At 39.0% G+C, this 12,582-nt stretch overlaps 2 protein-coding genes across 4 annotated transcripts; both read right to left on the bottom strand.

The window, feature by feature from the left end:
- Positions 1 to 707: 707 nt before the first annotated feature.
- march2 (membrane-associated ring finger (C3HC4) 2) lies at positions 708 to 7,356 on the bottom strand. 3 transcript variants are annotated; one of them, XM_031318356.2, is made up of 5 exons: positions 6,970 to 7,356; positions 3,702 to 3,987; positions 2,791 to 2,995; positions 2,281 to 2,490; positions 708 to 1,766 (listed from the first exon to the last, which is right to left on the bottom strand). In XM_031318356.2, exons 2-5 carry the CDS (start codon positions 3,881 to 3,883, stop codon positions 1,608 to 1,610), a joined length of 756 nt encoding a protein of 251 aa, XP_031174216.1. In that variant the 5' UTR covers positions 3,884 to 3,987; positions 6,970 to 7,356; the 3' UTR covers positions 708 to 1,607. The 3 variants fall into 3 exon arrangements, with proteins under 3 accessions (XP_031174216.1, XP_031174215.1, XP_031174217.1); XM_031318355.2 differs by having other exon boundaries at positions 3,702 to 3,984; positions 6,965 to 7,356; XM_031318357.2 differs by having other exon boundaries at positions 2,800 to 2,995; positions 3,702 to 3,984; positions 6,965 to 7,353.
- A 243-nt stretch (positions 7,357 to 7,599) lies between these two features.
- Positions 7,600 to 12,015, bottom strand: LOC116063392 (ras-related protein Rab-11B-like). Its single transcript, XM_031318363.2, has 5 exons — positions 11,852 to 12,015; positions 10,638 to 10,833; positions 9,898 to 10,091; positions 9,677 to 9,757; positions 7,600 to 9,573 (listed from the first exon to the last, which is right to left on the bottom strand). Exons 1-5 carry the CDS (start codon positions 11,889 to 11,891, stop codon positions 9,428 to 9,430), a joined length of 657 nt encoding a protein of 218 aa, XP_031174223.1. The 5' UTR covers positions 11,892 to 12,015; the 3' UTR covers positions 7,600 to 9,427.
- Between the last annotated feature and the right edge of the window lie 567 nt (positions 12,016 to 12,582).

Genomic DNA, 12,582 nt, shown 5'->3' on the forward strand with positions numbered 1-12,582 from the left:
CAGAGTCGATGTTGTTTGACCATAGCTTCAGTGATAAATGCTTGCAGGAAGTCTCCCTGATTCTTGGTGTGATTATGGAAACAACACACATACAGCGATGTGTATTTTAAAAAATTGAACAGGATAAAATAGCATGACTTAAAGCTATAGTGCGTAGTTTCTGCCACCCCCATGAGGAATTCTAAGTAATGACAACAAAACTGTTGGCGCATCCACATGATACAAGCCTTCCGTGATTGTGCACCCCCCCCCCCCGTCCAAGCAGTTGCTAGTAGCCAAGGAGGACACGGAGGATTAAAAAAACATGATGGACTCTTCAGAAGAGGTAATAATCTTCACTTGAGTTTCTGCGTGGGAAAGTCCCCGGACACCACAATCTTCTGAACATAGCCATACTGAGAAATACAGAGAGAGTTGTGTGGAGCTGATAGTCTTAATTAGCTTTGTAGCAACTCATTTGGCAATGGCTTGAATGTAACGGACGTTAATTAATATCAAAAAGTTACGCACTAAAGCTTTAAGTACTTTAACAGACAGTTAAAATGATGCTTTAGTACACTGCATTAGCCAACCAACAACACTTGTGGAAATGTTCTCCTAAAAGCCATTCTGATGAAGTTTTGCACCGATCTATACAAGACCTACTTGCTTAGTGCTGATAATACAAGAACCTCTATGAGGACACTGTTAAACCCTACTTCAGTAGGAACAGTAAATCTTTTTATTATTCAATGGTTAAAGAAATGTGTTTTTTAACCATGAAGGAATTTTACAACACACTAACAAAATAAAAATAAAAAAAATCCCCCCCAAATGATTAACAGTGCTTGCATGCATAACTGTGCATGTTGGGAAAGGTCTCTTCATGTATTGTGAAGACCTCGATGTCCACAGTGTTTTATTGCACAATCTCTGGTTTTACTAATGCTGTGCTGCCACCCATTCATGAATGAGATGTAAAAACAGAGGAAGGATAAAAAGAAAACCTTGAAAGAAGTCCAATAGGCTTGTGCCAAAATTAAAGTGTCATCTCAGACAGCATACTGGCATCTGAATTGTGAATAAATCAAAGAGCTATGCTTTTTTTCCAGATTAATATGGCATCACAAGAGCTCCCCAATGGGCAACGTTTTGCAGAGATTGCAAGGCTATTTAGGTAAGGGCATGCCCAGATATGACATGTATATAGCAGTTCACACACTTTCATCATTGCAGCACAACACTGAATGGAGCTGCTACAAGCCGAACAACAATTAAAACATTTCACAGTCCACTAAACAAGTTAGTTTGGTCATGTCTTATTCTGCTGTCACTGTTATTTAATGTTAAATCCATGATGATGTCCCATGTCTCTGCACATCTCCATGTGCTGTTCCGTTCCTCAGTGCCTTTGCATAAGCTTGGTCACCCTTATTTCTGCACCCACAGGAGGGCAGATTTCTTTTTAAAAAGTAATGTGACTTAAGTACTGATGGGGCAAAGACATTTTTTTGTGTGAAAAGCAACAAAAAAGCCCACAAGTGCTTCTTTAAAGGCTTGCTTGGCAGGTGACATTCAGCCCCTCGCACATAAAAGACACCATTATCACCAAGCATCTCCATTTGGTCTCATACTATACTCTCATTGGCAGACTTCTTCATCAGTTTGGTAGAGAGCAAGGAATGCTGGGAAGAGTTAGACTCCTTGGCTTCAGGAATGAGCAGACGTACTTTTTGATTTGTTCTTCTCCACTCAGAGTACAGCTGACAGTGGTAGCGGAAAGATACCTGCAACCAGGTAAGAGAAGAGGTCAATTATACACATTTATACAATACAATTTATACAATTATACAATATTACTTTTTAGCTGATTATTATTATTATTAATAATAATAATAATAATAATAATAATAATAATCCCTTAAAATCACATTTAAGGCAAATTAGCAGGCCTTTTGCCCCTAAGAACCAAACGAGCCATGTCCACCTTCGTGCTAGCATCCATCAGACTGCTGAACGAACAATACACCCCCCCCATTGCTCCAGACTTGGACCTATTATCCCGACCCACCCCTCTACTCCTACCCACAGGGTTTTTAGTTCTTAGTATTTTAAAGTATTTATTTATTTATTCTCGTGTATGATTATTGTATTGTTGTATGTTGTGTCTGAATGGGCCTGACCACAAATGAAGTTTCCTCACAGGAAAAATAAAGTTCTTTTGATTTGATTTGGTTTCAAGATGTGCATTACAATAGTCCTGCAGTCTAATCTGTATGTGATTGTGAATTAATTTTTTACCAGGGTCCACAGAACATAGATGGTGAAGAGGGCGATGGTGAGGGCGATGAGGCCCACGGCCTGCAGCCAGCTCCCCAGTTGAAGATGGTCCTGAGCGCCCCTCAGGCACAGCCAGCCCGAAATGGCTGCTAGGGGCGTGATAAACAGAAAGCACACCATGTCACAGAACAGCGTCCTCTTCTCATTACGAGGGCCGGGGTCCTGCAGCCACTGTGGCATAAGAAGTAGGAGACAGAAAAATGGAGAAGAGGGAGAATATAAAACAAGCGAAAGAGAGGGAAGGGAGAGAGGTAGGTGGACAGGTGAAAGAGAGATCTTAAGTCAATCAAGTACGGAAAAGACATAATAGCAAGCAAGCTGAAAGATGAGAAAAAAAGCTACTTCTCCTTTACGCATTTATATGTGCACAGTCATTCACAAACAGCAGCTCAACCCAAGTAGAATTAACTGAACGTAAAAAAAAAAAAAGGCAAGCAGAAAGATTGATGCAGACGAGCAAAGGGCATTGACCTTTGTTACCTCTGTGAGAGGCCTCGGCCGGCGCTCGATGCTGAACTCTGTGTGGCAGAGCTCACAGTAGCTGGTGTTGGAGGATGACAGCCACTTCTCCAAGCAGCTCCTGTGCACCGTGCCCAGGGTGCCTGTGCAGTTGCACGGAGACAGGAGACCCTCGCTGCTGCCTCCTTCGTGGCAAATACGGCAGATGGGACCATCACTGAGACAAAATTAAATATAGTTTGGCCAAATGCAGGTAGAATACTAAAATGCAAAAAAAGGGGTTTGCAGCACGTCAAAGACACTCAACTGTGGACCAGCTCAGAATGAATTTGGTACATTTAAAGCATTTTCTGCAAGTGGAAGAGAGAGCAACGCATTAAGCATCTTCTTCGTCTGGTTTGCTTTGTCAATCAGCAGAACACAGGTGTGATACAGGGGACCCAAATCACATTACTCACAGTCTTTAAAACTGCAGGAAATGCAGAAACTTCAAACATGGAAACACGTGTAGATCAGATGACCAAACAGGGAGGCTACAATAAATACAATAACATTCAAAAAATAGACATGAAAATCCAAAGTGTACCTCAAAAATACAACTCAATAAATACATATATAATACAAGCACTAGGCCTTTTCACAGACATCATTTTTGACATGTCACTGTAGAAAGAAAAACGAGTAACTAAATCTCCTAATATAGCTGCTTCAGCTTCAGAGCCCTGGTATTGTGTGTGCTGGATCACTGTCACAGTGTCACGACTTACTGGAACACTTGAATAGAACAGAGCCATCGTTAATGTTATTAGTAACATCTGTCTTTTCTTTACAATGACAAGTCAACATGTCTGCTGTGTATATAAAATGACTAAAGAGGCAGTTGCATATTTCTGTTCAGCAACACGAGTGTAAGGGAGTCTCACCTTTGCGCGCTCATGGGTTTGAGCACAGAGGAGAGCAAGCGTCCATCCATGGCTGTGACCTGGGTGACGTAGAGCGCTTGGCACCCGTCACCGCCTGCTTCCTCCACGCTCTTCCACAGGCCAGTGCTGCTCGCACAGTCACACAGAGAGCCAGGTAGGTGGCAACACCCCCCTGTCGTCATGGTTATAGTGGAGGTGAGGATGTAAAGGGTCAGGGGCGAAGGTTGACTTCAGGAGCAGGAAGCACAAACTCTGCTCTCCACAGATTGGGAGTGGTTAGTTTCTACAAGCAGAGAAAGAGACAGACAGATTGAGAATTAAAGTACTGTACTTTAGAGTTTTGAGGGACTTGGATGGAAGTATTTCCATTTTATGCTACTTTATACTTGTACTTCACTGCATTTCAGAGCCATGTATTGTACCTTTTATTGTACTACATTTATTTCACAGCTTTAGTTATTAGTTACTTTGAAGATTCAGATTATCAATACAAATAACAAACTATGATGTATTTTTACTATATATGTATTACACTATGTAAGCTACCCAGCGGTATATAAAACAGTTCAAATTAGCCATGCCTTTACCAGCTACAACATTAAAGAGATCCTTACACACTAATGCATTCATACATATTCCGATATATTATTCTGAAATGGAAACAATACAATTTTACATATATTACACAAAAGCCATGTTTCGACCGCAGGAACTTTCCCCCTGATCTAGGAACCTTCTGAAGAAGTTGTTGCGTTTTCGACCGCAGGGACAAGGGTCTAATTTAAGTTCTGGGGGATTTATTTCTTCCCCCAAAAGTCCTTGTATTAGTCCCGGTAGTACTTTCTGAAAGTACATGAACCGGGGTGGGGTTTGCACGGATGGCCATCGCTGATTGGTCAAACACACAGCACTGCTGCTTCAACTCGCCTTCTCTTCATTCATAAAACAACGAAAGTACTCTTTTGATTTACATACATAATGCAGTATAATATCATTCAGCTGAAGCAAGCTGACATGACATGTACATATAATAGAGTAAATATATATGTGAAATGACACTAGATTTACAGACTGTCTGTCATATTGGGTCAACACAATATTGTGATAGTTAGCTTTACATTACAATATCCTGTTTAGCTGTTCCAAGATGAGTGAAATTAAATATCGCGTGAAAGCAATAAAAGTCGGACCAACAGTCATATTATCAGCAGTATAACAGTACTGTAAAAAAATAAATATGGATTTTGTGGATACAGTCTAGTTCTAGGTAAACTTAGCTTTATGTTAGGACAGTGCTCATCTGAAAGTGTGCTTCACGTACTATTCATTTCCTGCCATGTGAGAATAACTAAGGTGATCTACAAAGACGTCATTAACAAGAATGCTGTGAGTTTGGAGGTGGGCCAATTTGCACAAAGCAGCTGCAAATCCATTAGAAAAGCAAGTGTGATCGTCAGAGGCAGTGCGTGTGATGTGCAGCAGACTGATAAACAGCTGTCTCCACTCAGATAACCCCTGACTAAAGATAAGAGGCACACTGCTAAATTTGCTACAGTACATTTGTCTTGCTTTTCGGAAATGATCCAGTACAGTGACAGACCAATGGCAAATGGAAAGTTTTTCCGTGAAATTCTTTCATTTTGACAAGACAATACAGTTATGAGTTATTAAATGACAAGACATTCTAAAAAATAAAAAGTATGTCATGATATGATATAGAAGTAGCTTCTTTCCTCTTGAATCAATTATGAGATTCTCAACTTTTTCACGATTCCAATGATGTTAGCACAGCTACATTTAAGTGAGTAACTTTGGCACACAAACATATTGTATACGTAACTATTGGGTAAATACTGGGTCACTGGTGCTCATAGAAGGCCAGTGGCTGTATACACATCACTATTAAACCATAGCATTACACCCAAACTAACATAATCCTATGTACTCAACACTGTTGTTGTGTTGTTTTCAAACAGGAGGTTTAACATGGCAGATGGTGCAGAAATTCTTGTGTTAATTTATGGGATTTTGTGTCTTTATTCTATCTCCTTATGAATAAATAGTACAAGACTTTGCACTCTACAATCATTTTAACACAACATCTGATCCAATTAAATCCACAAAAACAGACCTGCAATGATTATTATAAGATAAGATATACTTTATTGTCTCTATGGGGACATTTTGCTTGGGCAATAGTGCTACACATATACTTGAGAAGGAAATAATGTTCTATACTGTTGAAACTATATAGAAATTCCCACACTTGGTCCATTAGATATGAATATTGTAACATTTCTACTCATTATATACTAGTCATATGCTTATTTTACTATTGCAAACAACTATGTTCTAATACATCAAAATAAAATGACCTAAATATGCAGCCCTTAACATTGTAAAACATTGTTACAACTGTTACATTAACTGTTTGTAACAAATCCCAAATATAGGCGAATCTGGCTCACACTTTAAATTAACAAAGCAAGGATTGCAAATGTTTGGTGAAGCCTGAAGGCCTGAACTTGAACTTCAATATACAGGTCCCTGGTCAGATTACCTCTTAACCCATTCAATTCAGTATTACTAGGATACTGCTCGGTATAATTATTTATGCATACTGACACATCATGGGGGCACGATAAAGAGGCACAATCCCTGACCCAGATAAACAAAGGGTAGCCCCAAAACCAAGACAACAACGAAATCTATTAAGTTACTGTTTCTGAGTTGTGTACTGTGTGTAAACACAGGAATTAAACAGACCAACGTATTTTCAGAAGTCAGTTAAGAAACATAGTTAATTCATTTATTTTTTTGCCAAACGCTACATGTGAATGTAACCTGGTTTTAAAAATTCTAATTCAGTTAATAAGTGCAACTACATTATGCTATGATACATTTACTACTAACAAATTAAAGTCGTTTTCATTTTCACGGTTTCATAAATGCCATCACTGCATCCAGCTGTGATCCAGACTATTGTCTGGAACAGGCTTGTATCATGTCAATGCAATAATATATTGACGTGGCGGCGGCATTCATTAGCTGTGTATACGTTAGCTATGTTGCAGTGATATATTTAAGACATTAGCAGCAATTATCCAAGTTATTTCCATTGCAATTTCTTTTTTTAAATTAATGTCAATTGCCCAGCAAATAGGTCAGCTGGTGCCCGTTACAGCTGTGTTGTTTGCTAGCTGCTAGCTGTCAGTACCTACAGTAAGCCGCTAGCCTGGTGTAACATTTTAAGGTCTACTCACCCCGTGTCTTCTTCTTAGAGACGTTTCACTGCTGCAGACATTACCGCCCTAACAACCTCGTGTTTCCTTCAAGTTTCATTTTTAGCTGTATGTGTGAAGTAACAGCGCTAAACAAAGTGCCACTCGCTAGCTAGTGATATGCTATTCGGCGCTGTGCTAGCTAGCAGCCCTCAGCTGATAACACAGCAGACCAGGCTTCCGCTTTCCCAGAGCTTTAAATATCCCCCTGAGGCTCATCATCAGCTGTCTGCCTCTGCGGTGGAGACAGAGCAGACGAGTGCAAAAACACAAACCGGACGAGTTAAACTGTGATTGTGAATAACAACAGCTTGTCAAAGGGTGGGGCGCACACCGAAAACATCTCATGCGCAACACGCCAAAAGACAAAGGATCATATGATTTCTATAAAGCATTTACAATTTAAAACAAACACGGAACTCTTTCGAAGACTGACAGCACAAGACAGACAGACGCTTGACAGCACAAAATTGTCATTTCTTCCCACATTTTATTTTACAGTCCTGGAAATAGCAGGTTTTACAACTGCATAGTGAATATTATTTCTTAGCTAATTATGGAGAGCTGCTTAATTAACCCTTTTCAGAAATGCCGACCATGTTGAATTGAACAAGCAATTTTTTAAACATTTTACATATTTCTTTCATGTAGTGCTAAAATGCATTCACAATGACAAGATTTGTTTGAATAAGGATGAATTTCTAAAAAAAAAATTTCTAAAACCAAATATCCAATATTTTAGGGAGCCTGCCGATTAGATGCTGTGAAACTACTACTACTAAAACTTTGAGCACCTAACCATCATATGTGTAGATTTACAAAAGGTAGGTGACACCTAAGTTGCTAAACAATAGTGATGAACACAGCATAAAGTTATGGGTACACTGAGTGCGTAATGTATCCAAAAATAAGTCTGTCTCCTATATGGTCATGTGGATTTGGTTTATTTATGCTTCGGTATTTTCTGTGTAATGCGAAAAGTAGCAAAACAAGTTTACGTTTGCCACTTACATTTTTGAAGAAATGTGAAATATCACGCGACAATGCATCGAAACAATCACACATGAAAGCATTTCTCGCAGATGAGTGAAAAGAGAGGCATTTCAGCCAACCATATTAACAATTTGCATTTCTGATTTTCAGTTCCATTTTCTTAACTAGCTGGAGTGTGTTACATTTTTAGTTAATTTTCCATGTAAATGTTTTCAGATTACATCTTTATCCATTTCCCTTTAACAGATAACATTAATATGACAGCAAAGGGTAAGTGCATGAGGAAAATGCTGTACACAAAAAAAAAAAAACACCACATGTAGTGCATTTTTTTTCCTTTACAACCAACAGGAAAATGTTACCCGATAAAGATGTTGAGTGTATTTTAAAAATATATGGTGATTTGTTCCACTGAAATGATTGGCAATAAGTGCAAAAGACATTTTCATTTTGAGACAGCCTGTTTAAAAAGTGAGGAACACAAGGCTTGATCCAGGCTGATACTATCATTACACAATATCAATAATAATAATAATAATAATAATAATAAATCATACACCACAATTTATAACATTACTTTTTGCCATTTAGCATTATACATTGTTTTGAAAATAGCCTGGATTGGTTCACCAAATACAGCAATGAAATGCAACCTCAGCAGCTTTGAACACGCTTAAATGAGAAAACCCAAAACTGATAACAATTGCATCCATCTCCTTTGGTATCTTTGAGATTAACACACACACACGCACACACACACACACACACTCACCCACACAAATAAAAACACTTAATTTGTTTCACACTTGCCCATATTAAGTCAGACAGTCACAGCCAGTCTGTTCCCTGGCTCATGCTAATATCATGCCACGGTGGGCACATGGCTCAAAGAGGAAAACTAAAGAGGCAAATAGAAACTCCAGACAGAGTACACATCGATACTCCAGTGGTACCGCATTAGTGTCTCCTCTTCTACACCCGTATTGCATGATAGGCAGAATCAGGTCAACCAGACATCAAATTGGGATTCCACTGTAGCAGATCGTGGCAAAAGTCTGTATCATTGAAAGCCGAGGAAAGGAAGCAAGTAGAAACCACTTGAAGCAGTGATACACAGGTCTACTGATCCCTCACCACTCCTTCTACAGGAGCAGGTCAATAGGACCATAAAGGCTAGTTAATTAAAAAGAAGAAAGAAGTTAGCTTCAAGATCAACATCATAAGAGCTTTACTCTCTCTCCTTCTCCAGGTTATTATGAGGCTGTAAATGATTGCAGACAGGTTCTTCTGAATCCAGAGGAAGAAACAAACAAACAAGAAGAAACCAGCAAAAAAGTAATGTCAAATACCCGTGAGGGTATTATGATGACAGCAGCATGACATCTGAAGTAAACCAGAGGTGAAGAGAGGAAAGACCGACAGAGAGTCAGACAGGAAAAGAAGATAAGAGCGTCACAGGCTTTGGCAGCAAGGGAGTTTGTTGCCCCTCTGCCCGTCTGTGGTTGGGGGGAGGCTTATGTCTACTACATTGTTGCCTGGAGACTCATCATTTCCAGATCTGTCCGATATTTGCTTCTGAGATACAATACGGTAGATTTCTGTGAGAGAAAACAATGACTGTGTTCAGTAAAACCTAATGTTACATTACCAGGAGATTCACAGTAAGCTGCATGTTATATTTGAGTTCATCACTTTTCCTACCTGTGAGAATGCTCTTAAAGGCTTCTTCCACATTAGTGGAGTCCAAGGCGGAGGTTTCAATGAATGAGATAGCGTTCTTTTCTGAGGACAGAAAGAAGTGTTTTACACATGAAAGCAATTTGAATGTATGTTAACCACGGACACACACACACACACACACACACACACACGGACAACCACACTGCAATGCTTTTCCATAATAGAAACCTTTAATAATTTACCTGCGAAGGCTCGAGCCTCATCAGTGGGCACCGCCCTGAGGTGGCGCAGGTCGCTCTTATTTCCGACCTGCATGATGACGATGTTGTTGTCAGCGTGGTCCCTCAGCTCCTTCAGCCAGCGCTCAACGTTTTCGTATGTCAGGTGCTTGGCAATGTCGTAAACCAGGAGAGCTCCAACTGCACCCCGGTAGTACCTGGTGACAGCAGAGCAAAGAAATTGATGAATCAAAAATTACAGCAATGTGCAAATTTGATCCATTTATCATGAAAACACTCACATTTCAAATAATTTCAGGTAGAAACAATTAAAATGGAATTTCTCAAGTAAATTAACTTTATCTGCATGTTTACTGCTATAATACATGTGGAAATTAGTAATACATATAGTAAAGGAATTGTGCTTTGTGATAGGTAACTTAATTGAAATGTATCTGTAGATAATCCAATGTATGTTATGCTACCATATACTATGTTATATATACACCATATGTAGAGATTACATATAAGAAACTAAGAAAAAGCCTTTTTAGATTTAATAATAATAAATTTTATCAGAATTAAAGATTTAAGGCGGGATTCAAAAGAGGATACTGACTATATGTGCATGAGATCCTTAGGCATGAAATTCAACATCCTAATGAGCTCAAACAGCCTTAGCCTTTGATTTAAAAAATAAAATAATAAAAAAAAATCACAAAACTAGTAAATGTTGCAGTCAAATAAAAAAATAAAAAACTGACGCTGAGGTGATTGCTCTGTAGCGTTCCTGTCCAGCTGTGTCCCAAATTTGAGCCTTTATCGTCTTGCCGTCCACCTGGATACTGCGGGTGGCGAACTCCACCCCAATGGTGCTCTTGCTCTCCAGGTTGAACTCATTTCTTGTGAAGCGGGACAGCAGGTTACTCTTCCCCACGCCAGAGTCTCCGATTAGTACGACTAGAACCAAAACACACAACAACAAAAAAACATTGAACAGCAGCCCTGCAGTGTTAGTTTGACAAACTGTAAAAAGGTAAGTGGTGCTTTTAACCTTCAGTCAATATTTTATTACAGCGATGATAGATAGCAATCATGATTGCTTGCTCTACAGCACACAATTTTACCTACTTGCACAATAAGGTACGGTGCACATTTAGTACCAACTTACAGTAGGTCTTAGTTTTGAGTTTAGTTCCTATTCTGACTTTTATTCTGGTTGACTGTTGACTACTATTTATGGCTTTCACATTCTATCTATCTATCTATCTATCTATGCTGTGATAAAATACTGATTGAAGGTGAAAAGTAAAACATGTATTTTGGTACACTACCTTACATGTTTAAAGTAGTGCATGACTGCTTAAGACGTTGAGTAGAGGACAGCTCATAGTGTGATCAGGAGCAGCTTAGATCAATATTTCAAGCAGCATTTATTATGCTCATTGTTTAACGACGTCAGCAAAATAGCGGAATGACGTCAGTCTTAGCTATAAAGTTAGCTAGATGACTTGTAAAGGGAACTCATTTTAAAATAAATCTTCTGTCTTGGACGACAGAGGTCGGCTGCTGAAGAGCTTTAGGTTTTAAGTACACTTGAGGTCGTCTCAAGTGATTTTAACAAGGCCGAATAACGTTAGCTACCATGTTGGCAAGCTAACGTTAGCTTACTTATTTAGCTACTTATTTGCCTGACGTTAGCAAGTCACTAGCGTTAACTGCCATTACTGGACTCGCCTATTGGTTCGCGAGTACAGCGTCTAGCTACTTAAGAGTGTTTTAGTAGCATTACACAATGCTAGGTGTACTTATAATAGCGATTACAGGTTTTGCTCAGGTTATCGATTGTCACTTTGCTACTAGTAGAGCTAACTTTAGCATTAACGCTGGCTAAGTTGACTTCCTCAGTTACTGTCGTCGAACTTTTATAAAGATGACTACCACGCTGTCATTTATCCACAATTAAAATAGAAATTACCTTTGAACAAATAGTCATATTCATCATCTCGGGTTCCCATTGTAGAATACTAGTTTTTGCACTTTTTAGGTACTTTCCCCACAAACAACAACACTCCTCCTCACCGGCAGCTAGAAGACACCGCCTTCAAGGAAGAGAACGAGCACGTGAGTTTAGGAACGTCGTTTTCGACCAATCAAAAATGTTAACACGTTGACTGACACATAAATTAACCAATCATCTGCTTTCTTTGACAATGCAGACCAATCATCGCGCACAGTAGAGAACACGGTGAGGCATTCTTATATACTGTCTATGGGCATTACACCCTTTGTTCTCCAAACGTTGACGCCCTGTGTCATCATGTAGATTGAGCAATAATAACCAAACCAGCCTAAAAAAATATTTTCTAGCATGCTGACTGTTTCACAATCATGAGGGAGAGAACACCAGAATCAGTACACTAAGAATGTATTTCAGCATTGTGCGTTCTTTTCTTTTCTTTAAATTTTACTCAGGAGTATAGCCAATCTCAAAATAAATGTCATGGTATTATTTGGAAATATCAGATCATCTACATCCAACCAATACAATAGTCTATGTTATGTATTAATTGCCCCTAACTATACAACAATCCCACTGTTAATAAAGCATGCTATTAACTAAGTCATGTTGTTCCCTTTGTACTTCCACCTTTTTTACTGTGATTAAATTATTTTTAACACATACAGACTGAGTAGATTGTGATATTT

The sequence above is a fragment of the Sander lucioperca genome, chromosome 11 (assembly GCF_008315115.2).
Source record: "Sander lucioperca isolate FBNREF2018 chromosome 11, SLUC_FBN_1.2, whole genome shotgun sequence".
NCBI classification, from domain to species: Eukaryota; Metazoa; Chordata; class Actinopteri; order Perciformes; family Percidae; genus Sander; species Sander lucioperca.

Excerpts from the sequence above, each read along its gene's own strand:
- march2 (XM_031318356.2), bottom strand. The coding sequence starts at position 3,883 with ATGACGACAGGGGGGTGTTGCCACCTACCTGGCTCTCTGTGTGACTGT. Across the intron at positions 2,491-2,790 it reads CTCTCACAGAGGTAACAAAG|TGGCTGCAGGACCCCGGCCC; the intron begins GTCAATGCCCTT and ends CTTATGCCACAG. Across the intron at positions 1,767-2,280 it reads TCTATGTTCTGTGGACCCTG|GTATCTTTCCGCTACCACTG; the intron begins GTAAAAAATTAA and ends ACCTGGTTGCAG.
- LOC116063392 (XM_031318363.2), bottom strand. The coding sequence starts at position 11,891 with ATGGGAACCCGAGATGATGAATATGACTATTTGTTCAAAG. Across the intron at positions 10,092-10,637 it reads TACAGAGCAATCACCTCAGC|GTACTACCGGGGTGCAGTTG; the intron begins GTCAGTTTTTTA and ends TGCTGTCACCAG. Across the intron at positions 9,758-9,897 it reads TGAGGCTCGAGCCTTCGCAG|AAAAGAACGCTATCTCATTC; the intron begins GTAAATTATTAA and ends TTCTGTCCTCAG.